Source organism: Calypte anna, chromosome 3, assembly GCF_003957555.1.
Source record: "Calypte anna isolate BGI_N300 chromosome 3, bCalAnn1_v1.p, whole genome shotgun sequence".
Lineage (NCBI taxonomy): Eukaryota > Metazoa > Chordata > Aves > Apodiformes > Trochilidae > Calypte > Calypte anna.
Genome location: NC_044246.1, coordinates 66066179 through 66079188, shown reverse-complemented (window position 1 = coordinate 66079188; position 13010 = coordinate 66066179). Strand labels below are relative to the sequence as shown.

General features: G+C 38.2%; 1 protein-coding gene across 1 annotated transcript in view; it reads right to left on the bottom strand.

The window, feature by feature from the left end:
• The window catches only part of CEP85L (centrosomal protein 85 like), a 105877-nt gene that overhangs the window by 57045 nt on the left and 35822 nt on the right, over positions 1-13010 (bottom strand). Inside the window, exon 3 of the mRNA XM_030447275.1 lies at positions 10079-10845. Coding sequence (XP_030303135.1) covers positions 10079-10845 — 767 coding nt within the window. The remainder of the gene's footprint in view (positions 1-10078; positions 10846-13010) is intronic.

Sequence of the window (13010 nt, the reverse complement as noted above, 5' to 3'; positions counted from 1 at the left end):
AGAACCAATAGACAGAGGTCAGGCAGACATCTGTATTTCAAACAGGTATCTTTCTCTATCACCCATCTCTATTGCTGAATAGAGAAAAATCAAAATTTTATCCTAGCCTTGTATTCAGCCTTGAAGACTTAATATTCCACATGTAGAGGTTGATAATAAAGAAGTGAGCAGAAAGGGAAGAAAGCTTTGGAAAGGCTATATACTTTAAAGAATGCAAGCAAATCCAGTGATTATGTACCTCCCAAACCTCTGGCAACAGATCTCTGAAATAACCTTAATCACTAAAGGAAATCAATTAGATACTATAGGATGATTAGGGCAAGCACTGATGAGATACAGAACACACATCACAAGGTAACACGTGACTATTACTGATTAGAACTGTCAATGTAAATCTCAATTTCCATTTCATGTACTCTGACCACTCTCTAATTACTTTATTCAATGTTCTTCCTCTATTAATTCTTCTTAAGAGAAGTTACACAGTGCCCTTCTTATGTGGGGTGAAAAAACAGAAAATCTGAAGTTACTTTCATCCCTTTTTAAAAAATCTGTATTTCTGTAATTAATAGTTACCAGTTTTAGCTTGCTTTTGAGGTGCTTCAAGAAACTTAAACTGGAAACAGGTAACAGTTTCACAGTATATGAAACTCACTGAAAAAAAAAAACAGGTGCCGAGTAAAACATCAACACATACATTCTGAAGACACTCTGGGATTATAGATTTCACATACCAGTAATATATAAAAGACAGAAGTCTTGCTAAAAATAAAGACACTTCACCCTTCCTCATAAAAGCAAACCAAAAAACAAGCTATAAAGAAACTGAAAGCCTGTTATTTTACAGCAATACAAATAAATTGCATGCACTGTATGTTTCATTTATGTCTCAGGGTTCTGCTCCTCAGTAAAACTACCATCTTTTGTATCACTAAATGTCAACTGAAACCAGAAATTAAAGAGAAAACACTTCATACCTAATACCTCCTTCTTTGTACATTTTTAAGGACTTTAAAGCTAACATCTACTGTGCTTCTATTCTCTAAAATGACTGCTTGAAAATATATTAATGCATAAAATAAAATACTTAAATACAATTCTCTTTAGAAAGAAACATCAATTCTATCATCTACTTACTACAGTTATGTGAAATAGAGCTGTTCATTACACAGCTTTCTAATTCTTTATACCTGTTCACAGTGTTCATAGTGGTTTGCCCATTTTGCTGTGTCTATATCACACGTATCTAGCTTACACTCAGCCACTAACACACATAAGCAAACCTAATGAGTATTATGAAAATGTAATCAACAAGTTCATTGTTTTATAAGCCATAATAAAAATTCCAAACACAGCGTGTAGCTTGGATTAAGTTTTCATTTCTCTGCTCCACATCACTCAAGGCTACATTTTTTTCAGAATTTCATCTTGCATACAGACGTACGGCTAAACAGGCAACAATCTGGCATCACTCTTGCCCCCCCCAAAAAGAAATTACAAACTTCTGTGCCAGCTTAATGCTAGAAAAGAACAGCATCAGGAAAAAGTATATGCAGGTTTTAAAGATGAGTCTCCTTAGCCAGGTCTTCAGCAAATACTGAAAAAGCTACCCATGTTTCTTTAAGTGAAGACATGAGCCATTTCAGTATCAGATTAATTGTAATAACAGGTAATAAGAAAGGCACTTTAGAGGGCAGCAGATACTTTAACTTTTCTGCATCAATGGGGTAATAACTGCCCTAATTCACAGAACCTAACCACCTAGTGGAAAGACAAATGTAAAACAGGTTTAAAAGAAAAAATTTTTTAGAATTTTTAAAAAATTGTCCTCCCAGCATGAAGAACTTTTGCATAAGTTTTGCTATGAATAGACACGAAACATGAACCATGTCAGAAACACAGGCTTATGCTGAGATGTAATTTCCCTATATCCTCTCTGTCTAGAGCAGAGTGATGAAAATATTTATTTAAAGTGTATTCGTATTCATACCTGGAAGCCTAGCAATATACTATAGATTACAGACCAGACATATATTTGGCTATTGAGAAATAGTGTCTGTCAGAATACAATTATAAAATATCTGCAACATCATTTGAGATCCACAGGTACATTTTATTAAGCAGCAAATGCCGTCCTATAAGCTTTGACTTTGATGTTAAAAATAGGGGGAGAAATTAATCTGGTTTGCTTATGGAAAGAAATGAGTAAACACCTTGCTGGCTGCAAGGATTAAAAACAGAACAACAGGATTCCTGTAAAGACTGATGCTTACTTCAGTGAGAATCCTGGTAATTTAAATTATTTAAAATATTTGTTGTAGCATCTTACCTTGGCTGTAATAGCTGACAGTCAAATAAATTGCTTCATAAGTTCAGTACTTAAGATAAAAGTTTCCTTTTTTGTATAGAATAGGAAAGCATAAAACAGCTCCCTCTTGTGATCTTCCCTAAAACCTTAGCTGGTTATTAAAGGGAAGCTCAGGAGACATTTCATTGTTAGGACTCAATGGTTCAATTTGTTTCTTTCACTTGCATACACACGTATTTCTATATATAAAACACAATTGCTAAGTTGTTGATGCTACCTTAAAATAAGCTCTTACGTATGTTCTATTATAAGCACTAAGAGTGCCTCCTCTGCCAGTCCAATCTACATTCTTAATAAGGCATTGCAAAGCTGCAATGAATCCTACACAGCACACCTCTGCCAAAACACTACCTACAGTGCTGCACAATGCCAACACACACACACACATTCCTTCTCCTTTGGTTTTTTTCCACACACAGGAGATTTCTGAAACCAAACCTTCAACAGTCTATTGCTGTCCTGAGAATAGTCATTCTGAAAATCAAAGGGGCCTGGGCAGTGCCGTACATGTTTGAAAAACTAAATCAAGAACAAACTGTATAAAAGTCAGTCCTTTCTCTATTTGTCGGCTCTTTAGAAGTTTTTCAGTACTTAAATTAAAGCTATCGTTAATTTCATTGTTTGTTTTTATTTTTAAGGTATTTGGGAAAAAAGAGGCATCCAGATTCCTTTTTGGGGGGAAAGAAAAATCTAGTTATTGTAAAGAAACTTTTTGTCCTTAAGCAACCAAAACTAAAAGCAGGTAAACAGCTAAGGATACAGTGAAATTCACGTGCATCTACACTGCCAGCTACTGAAGGAGAAACACAGAGCTACAATCACACGCCTGCTGCAAGCACAGGAGGGCAGATTCACACACATTATGGATCTTACTAACAGCAGAGGTCCCAACCTGCTACTCAATTTTCTGCTTATTGTCTTGGTTCTGGTGCTTGCATTTCTCCTTGTGAAGCTGATGTGAACTTCTCACTTCTTTATCAAGTCTTGTTTTGAGGATTTTGCAGTGATAATGTGGACACTTTGAACTATCTGAATATAAATAGGCAAAAACTAGAGACTGAAAAATCTGAAAGAGAAAGTGTTCATGTACCTATTTTATCAATAGCAATCCTAAAAGCTGTGCACAGTATCTACCTGCCACGGAGTAAAGAAAGCATCTAGAGCCCTGCTAAACACATGAAGAAAACCAAATATGTATCAGCAGTTACAGTAGTTTTCTCACTGCTTCAGCTGACTTTTATTTAAAGATCTACAAGAGATCTGAAGCCTTCAAGGAACATCATTTCTGCAAAAAGGACAGTGGAAATCAAGTTTTTAAAATGGAATTTCCATCAAATGTGTACTCCAGGGGAAATGACATACAAACAGCAGGAAAGCAGAATGAAACACCCCCAACTGGGTTGCCAGCATGCAACAAATTACCCATGGCAACAAAACGATGCTGTAGGCAGAAACGAGGATCTTCATGAAAAGCAGCTGAGATGTGGATAAATTAAGTTTTAATACAAAAGCGTAATTATTAGTTATACTTTTTTTGATCTCTACAGTTCACAGCAACACCTTAAAAGCCAGAACCCATTAAGGTTATCAAGCAGTACCAAAGGAAGAAGCTGTCAAAACAACTGAAAACCAAATGCCCATTAACAGGCATCAACATAACTCTGCCTATAAAGCCCTTAATGTCACCACGTGCAGGAGCAGTACCTGCTAGGGGCAGCTGCACAAATCCAAGCATACCACGTCTGCAACAAGCTGGATTTACCACTTGTGGTAAAGCCCTCAAGCAGTATTTGACAAACCACTTTTTTCTTGCCAGTGCTGTCACCTAGTTCATAGCTTATCCTCACACACAACTTCAGCTTCTCACAGGCCCTTCTTCTATGGAAAGTACATTGTGGGGTGATGTACTTCCCTTACAGGCCCATGGGAAGGAGGGTGACCAGGAAGAGCTCACTTCCACTGGATTATTTGACCAGAAGGTAGCTCTACACTCCTGAGATTTATTGGGAAACAAGGTGGCCAGACTGGGGCTAAACAGCTTACTCTTGGCATCTCTCTTTCCCAAGTACAACATGGAAATAAAATACACCAACATATATGCCTTGTACAGCAAGCATAATGCCATACATACTCCTATGAACAGTTTTTGCACTCATGGAGAAGAGGAAGATGTTGCTGATGAGGTGGAAGAAGCCCCAGCTTCCAACTACCCATTTTCAACCACACATCCCTGATTCAACACATACACTGTCGACCCAGCTCTTCCCACAAGGGCTGAATATATATTGCAGAGCTTATCTACTCATGTTCACACTTGGGATTTCCAGATGTTGGAGGATGGTTCAGTTATCTGGAAGAGACCCATCTAAGCTTTATCTACCAAAAAAAAAAAAAAAACAAAACAAAAAAAAACAAAACAAAAAATCCCCAGGAAAAAGCCAGTATGTCTAGGAACAGAAGGCTTATATGAGTTCTACTATTAACAGGCATCCATGTTACACTCTATGCTACATGCTCCAAAGTTTAGGCAACACTAGCTGTATAGCACCAATAATCAAAACAAAGTATTTTTTCATCTCTGCTTTGAAATATGTGCAGCAAACATTTAAAATTGCTTCTGCAAACTATACATCTGTAGATTTTTTATGCTAATACAGTAATATAAATTTTTGTTTGTTTGCACTTAAAGCAGAAAACTTTGTAGAGCTACGCTACCATAAGTACTTTATCACTTGCTTTGGTGAGTTTGAAATATTACGCTTTAAAAAAAAAAATAACCTGTAAAGTTATATACAGGGGATCTACATTGGAAGAGTTTTATTTTATTATTTAGGATTTCTGCTTGCCATAGGTGGTACAAAGCATAGCACAACCACAGAAACTAGTAAGAAGCCCACCCTAGTCTAAAGAATAAAATCTTTTTTCCCAGCAAACTGGTAATTCACTGATACATTGCTTGGGATTGTGCTAAATTTTTGTCTGTATTTTCTTCTATATATTCTAGTCAGAAGTTTTTCTAACTTAGGGAAATGACTGCGACAGTTTTATAGCTAAATTTAGACAAATGAATTAGTTCTAGAAAAATAAAAAAATCATATATTTCTTTTTAATAAAAAGAGAAAGATACGTGACTGTTGGTGGCAGTAGACCTATTTCCAGATCCAAAAATCACATACAAATGAAGACTATGAGATACTCCCATTTGCATGTAGAAACAACCCCAGCAGCCTCCTCTGAACCAGTAATGATATTTACATCCTCTTCCGCAAACACTGAAATATGCTGCTGAAATTGAAATACCCATTCTCCTTGCAACAACATACAAAACTGGCAAAGGTACAAGTTAACCAATACCAAGTGTCTAGTGCTTACTCTAGACTGAGCCCACATATGCACCATGACAAACGGAATGCCACTTACTGGACTAACAACATCGCAGCAAAAGGAACAGATGATAAGATGCTTAATGATTCTTTACAGTGAAGGAGTTCACCCTTCAGACCCAAGGTGATAATTCTTCGCATTAGGAAGTTTTATGTTGGTGAAAAGTACCATTTCATCAAAATACAACATGGGAAGAATGTTGATACTAATCTGTTTCAGTTTTCTGATCTGCCAGGATCTATTTTTGAGTTGGCGTTTAGGAATAAATTTTTCTGTGGCAACAATATTATTTGAAGAATGTAATAACTTTTTGTTTACCAGTGTTTAAGTATGCATGCAGTTTACTTTCTTCCTTCTGTTTTGAAATGCAGATTGTTGTATTATTTCTAAACTTACCTGTATTAAAATTTCACTTTCAGTAACTTCTATATACATGGTATGAAAGCAGTAAATCAGATACACTACAGGAAAAAGATGCACTTAAGCTATTTCTGTCTATTATCTCTACTATATTTTGACACAATCTCGCACACCATGAAGAAATCACACAGCTGTCCCATACACTGGCAACAACTGACATTCACCATGTGATGTCTACAACACCGCACAGAGCTAATAAGCAGATACACAACCTTCTGAAACCTTCCTTCTTATTGTATTATCTCCCACAGCTCTAAAGGCATGTTTTCATTTTAAACCTCTTTTCTGGACTAGTATACAATATGTACCTACGTAAATTCAGTTAATAGAATAGATAACAGGATCAGGCTTTAAGAAATGCCTTTGCATTAAAACATGCAACCTTTTCATCCAGATTTGTATGGTCTCAAATGGCAACTGCTGCCATGTATTGTAAGCATTTTTTTTCCTTAATACAGGTATTACAATAGTCATGTCTGCTGAAAGATGAGCTGTACATTGAAAATCAAAGTATATGGTAAAATATAAATTCTGCATGGAAATTAGTTTCACTTAAAGTGAAATTTTCACTTTTTTTTTAACTTAGGGAGCAAAGTTAAAGAAAAAAGAAAAACAAAAAAGAACCCCAAGAGGTAGATGCTGACTTCAGTCACATTCTGACTATTAAGAAAGCAGAGAATCCTAATTTTGAGCTAATTATCCTTGGAACAGTTTTTAAAGACTGCATTACATCATTGCTTATATTAAACTTAAATCCAAAACTTGTCTGATTTCATTAAAAAAAAATAAATTATTGTAGTCTATTCTTGCTTCATTAGTGATAGCTGCCCTTTCCATCTCACAGATTACCTTAAACATATACAAAGCTGCTCTAGATTCTCAGATGAAAACAATGTTCTTCTTTTTTCTGTTGATGGCAATGGGTATTTCAAGTAAATGGATGATAAACTAACTTTTTCAGTGCTGTAAAAACTACTGCATTTCCATCAGCATACATACTTCTGAAAAGCAAAATAGCAAAAGTAATCCCACTAAGTGGAAAAAAGGAATAAACAAGTTTCTATAGAGATGTATTGGGGCTTTTTTCCCCTTTTATAAATCACCAGCTTTTTCTAGTAAACTCCTATGAGTTCTGCTCCCACTTTGCTAGGTATATATTCCACTCGGGATTGTAGTTTCCTTTAGACATAGTGTATCAGTTCCCAAGTGCACATATGGCAAACTTTGAAAAAAATTAATCATACCATAATTTAGAGTCAGAATACCTCAAAGTTGGAAGGAACTCATAAGGATCAACTCTCTGCTCCTCACAGGGCTACCTAACACCAAACCATATCACTAATACCATTGTCTAGATGCTCCTTTAACCCTGACAGGCTTCATGCCATGACCGCTTCCCCAGGGAGTATGACCACCCTCTCAGTGAATAAGTTTTCCTAATAACTAATCTGGAGTTCCCCTGCTGCAGCTTCACTCCATTTGCTTCTATCTTACTGCTGGTCACCAGAGAGGAGATCAGCACCTCCCCTCCCACTCTCCCCCACAGGGAAGTTGTAAACTAATCTCCTCCAAACTGAACAAATCAGGTGGCTGAACAAATCAGATTCCTAAGTCTTGCTCTCCAGAGCTTTCACTGTCTTAGTCTCCTTCCTCTAGACAAATTCCAGTTAGATGTAGACAGTAGTTTGATGTCCTTCTTATATTGAGGTACCCAAACTGCACACAGCAGTCAAAGTGGGGCTGCACCAGTGCAAGGGCAGAGTGGATCAGCTCCCTTGACCACCTACCTGTGCTGTGCCTGATGCACCCCAGGACATGGTTGGCCTTTTTGGCTACCAGGGCACCCTGCTGATTCCTTCAACTTGCCGTCAAGCCAAAGCCCCAGATTTCTTTCCTCATGGCTGTTCCCCAGCTACTTGTCACCCAGCTTGTACACATACAAGGACTACCCTATTCTTATGTTGATATTTCTTTACAAACAACACAGAATAGGTGTCAGGAGAGGAAAAACCATTCTTTTATTTACCATTTCTGGCATTTCTCCTCCTTACAGCTGTAATCTCTGGGCAGAGACAGGGGAGGCAGGAAGGGCCAGCAGAGGATGCCTGGCAGAGCCCAAGGCTCTTCGTTCTCACACAAGCTTTAACTTGGTTTCTCGGGGACATGTTCACAACCACATCTCACTTGAGGAAATACAGCAGATCACATTTCAAGGCCCATCAACCAAGTAAAAATCCCATCAACGAAAGTGCTTGCTAAGACTAGTAGGAGCCTTCTCCACCCTCCTTGTGCCCTTAATTACTGTCAGAATCCCTGTGGCCCCCATCTCACAACCAAGTGGTAAGCCGAGAACAGGCTGCAGCTTTAAGGACTCCCCTGATTTCCAGGACTGATCAGACTGATCAGACAGTTCTTAAGGGGCTGGGCAGATCCTGTAGCAGATATATAAATATCTCAGTACTGATAGAGATATAAAAATAACAGGAGTAAGGGAAAGGAAAAAAAAAAAAAAAGGCAAAACTTCATCCTGTAAACTTACAATATAAAAAGCCTGTAAAGGTGAAGCACCATTTTATGAATTCAGCCAAGAGATAAATAATGCTTCTGCTCCCCCTGTTGCTTCTGTCCTCAAAACACAGCTCAGCTCTACATGAATGAAGGTTTTGAATAACCATAATACGCACACATAAGGCTTCACCTGTTTCAAACAAGAAACTTTGCCTTCATACCAAAAGGACACACTATATTTAATCATATTATGTGAGAAAGTTCTTGTCATAAGTGGGAAAAAAAAAAAAGTTGGTTTTACCAAAAAAAAAAAAATGAGAAACACTCATCCTAAGCAAAGTGTTGTGAAAGGTACATAAAAGATAATGAAGACACTGGTACCTACATGAAGGAAACAAGTAAATAAAACTTACTCTGAATACATATTTAAATCCAACAGGGGAACCACCAGGCACAGCAATTTGCACGCAAATCTCACAGACTAACAAAATCTGAGCACGACTCTTCCTAAACTTCTTAATGTATCTTCAAGCTGGAGAAAACAGGTACTTGCACAAATAACTAGATTAGCTCTGCACAGATATCTTAGTCTAAGATTTCAGAAAAAATTATATATTGTAAGCCTCTTGGGATTTTTTTAGCAAGTCAAGTTTACTTGCCTTTTAAAGTCCAATCAATAGGTAAATCTGAACGATTTTATTTTAAATACTGCCTTCCTTCACAAGTCATCTTTTCCCACTGGGGTAAGAATTGCCATGTTAGAAAAGGTTATTTTTCTCTTTAAAAAGGTTATTTTTCTCTTAAAACTACATGGTTGATGTTTTCTATATGAAAATTTCATATAGGAATTTCAAGTATGACACACCAATGCTACATATTGTTTTATAAAATTAGTTGACCACTATTAGTTGACTTTAATTAGTAAAAAAATAAGCAGTAATATCAACTGAATTCAGTTTTTTTCCTGTTATAGTGATACTGAATATTCATCCCTGCAATGAATACACAAATGCAGCCCCTTCGCAAATCCATTCAGATCAAAATACATTCTGTTCCAGCACACTGTGACCGAAGACTCTTTAAGAGCTACTGAATGTGTTATTTTATGAAGCTCTTGCTGTGTCCAGCAATCTTCAGAAAAAGAGATGCCAGTCTCATGTAGAGAGGCACACCGAATCAAAGCAAACTGTATCCGTATGTGAGAAAAACACCTTTTGGCACCCAAGAAATATTGAGAAGCAAGCAGCAGCATCCCCAGAGTTTTACACAACCACCAGCTGGTTAAGAGGACCTGTTCCCTGTTCCCTTTCCTGCTTTATTACAAACTCCCTGACGTTACTCCTCAGATATAAGAGATGATGCCACAAGATGGCAGCAAACACCCAGCTTTATCCTTACCTGCACAGGCAGTTCACCTCCTGTCCCAAACCCTTCAAGCTGCTGCAGATGCCAGGCAGCCAGGCCATAGGGCTCCTCAGCAGTCCTGCAGTCCAGGGGATTTGCTCGAAGCTGTTCTTTCAGCCACATCTGAGTCCTCACTGCCGGCTGTATGGGGGCTCCACTCACAGCCTGCGGTCCCAGAGTCGCGTATCTCTGTCCGAAAGCCTCACAGTTGGCTGCCACGGGTTTGCTTTCAGGTAAGGCACTGTAGGTCAAGTCTAAGGCATGTCTCCTACTTGAGGAATCTGAAACAAAATCGTCTTTGCTGCACGTTTCAAATTTGTACTTGCAGTCCAGGAGAGAAGATCGTTTTTTCCCCATTTCTTTGTCCTCAATTTTTAGCAGCTCCATGCTGTCATGCAAACAACTCGGCCCATTTGTCCTTAATTGAGGTGACACAGCTTTGTCTGTACTCCCCCTGGAGTCCACTGAGTGACTACTACCATCTTGGATGAAGGTATTTGGTGAGCTGAGCTTGGACAAGGAGGACCATTTTCTTACAGGTCTTGCATCTTTCATGTCAAGAGAACTGTCCAGGGCACCCTGATTCCTGCCTCCTCCTGACCTTCCAAAGCTTGCGCTCCATGTTGAGCCATCAGGCTGGAAAGCTTCCCTGTGCTTGGAAAGTGAAGAGCTGGCATTGGACGGCATCACATGGGCGGTGGGAATCGAAACCAGAGATCTGCTTGGCTTAAACGAAGATGTGCCACTTGAAGTTGAGTGATCTGGGAAGAGAGATGGATCATGTAAGTAAATACAATATAAAACTCATTAACATCGGTGCCCAGAGGAAAAAACATCATATTCAAAGTGAAATGAAAAAACAGGAGACAAGTTTCTTGATAAACTAGGGTCTTCTGAACCACTAAAAATTATGAGAATGGAAACCTATGAAAGTAGGAGATTTAGAAATTTACAAGAAAATTGTACTTGTACAATTACAAGAAAACTGTACTAAGCAGTGGCAATGTCAGCTCCACATACAATTCTTATGCTGTGGGCAGAAGGCAGCACTCGTTTCCACGCTGCAAGGTGGCAGGGTGTGTTTCTCCCACACTCCACATAATTTTAAGTGGTTCTATATCATAAATGGCAGAGGTATCACAATTCAAGAGTTCCAGGATTGGCTCCTCTTCCATCACTCCCTCTTTCTCATTTTTTTTAAAGATAAAGCAATTCACTAAATGCACTTTGTAAAATGACAGTGCTGGAGATGAGCCATTTGAATTATGCTCTCTTAGAACTACTCATTTTTTCTGTATCTCACTGATTTTAAACTATGCTTCACTAAAGAGAAAAAAAAAAACGTAACAACAAACAAAAAAACAAAACACAAGGTTCTGAAAAAATCTGTATGTTCCTCTTAGGTTTTATTTGTTATCTACAGACCCAAATACAGTATCACACAGAAAACATGTATAGCTTAGTTTATGAATTCTATACCAAGCTGAAATATCAAGATGAGAGAAATGAGCGAGGTGATATTCAGGAGGGGACAGATGAGCAAAGATGAAAGAGGTAAATGAGAGGTTACAGGGGACAGGCTGAGAGCTTTCACATGCCCAGTGACATGTGCTTAGCATCATCATAGGCTGTGCACAACCAGAAATAAAATATCTAATCCACATTAGAGGATCAGCTCCCACCAAGTCACTTGGCTGCACCTTAGCAAGCTCATATTGCTTGTTAGGTTCATGGCAAATAGAATGAAACTGCTCTAATTAAAAGATTCTTACAGGGTCCTTTTTGCCAAGAGCAAGACAGATACACTCTTCTTATTTCTCTTACCCTAACCTTGAGAGAATTCATTTCTTTGGGATTTGTCAACTAGTGCAAGAGTTCATAGAGGGACAATTAAAAAAAAAATTGAAAACTATTACTCTAGAAGTATAACTGACATACCCCACTTTAATTATTAATTATTTAATAAATTAGACCCACACAGAATATACTAATCATGCACACTTTCAAAGAATATATTTGACTCAATATACTATGCCACAGAAATGAAAAAGGAGAACTTCCAAAGGTGCAACACTTTTTAAAAATAGTCTTTTTCTATGCATTTAAATAAAGATAAGCTTATCCCCAACTTGTATACTGTTTTCTAGTTGGGACAGGACTATTCTCCCTCCTCACTCTTTCAGCACAATACAAAATAATACTGCCCTACCCCCACACTCCTCCTAGAAAAATGCATTACAGTCCACAAAATACTGTAATTGGACGGATACCTGTTTATTATATACCTATTTTCCAGCATCTAGAGGAGCCAGGATGCTCACATTATAGAAAGTAAAATAGAAAGAACAATACTACCAACTTGTTACCTCATGGATCACATTGCTAATAGATGTGAGATACCATTTTTTTACATGCAAGATGAAAGACCCTTCCTCCTCCAGGCACATCTTCCCCAAAAACACTGGAGTGGGAAACATTTTCCTTGGCATTTTTCTCTATACTGATATTGTTTAAGAGGGGGGACACATGAAAGAGAAGACAGAAGGCCAAACAACCCTTTTCAACTGGATGGAACCAGGGCCTCCTGACAGAACGCATTTGTGCCCACAGCTACTGCAACAGTGGAGGCAGTGATATGTAACACTGCAAGTTCCCAGAACTGGGATATCTGTGATATGCCCACCACATGAAACCAATCTGACTCTGCCAGATGCAGTATCAGCTTCTTTCAGCTCTGCCTTCCTGTTTTCCCTCATGGCACAGTAGTCACTTGCACAGACAGCCACTACAAATCAGGTACATCTTGCTCCTTTGCATAGCAGGGGCTGACAGCTTCCAGTCCTGCTGATGAATGGGAAAAAAAGCTGGTCACCTCTGGCTGAGGACATCAAAGCAGTGACAAAAAGGTGAAAAGAGGTTTGACATT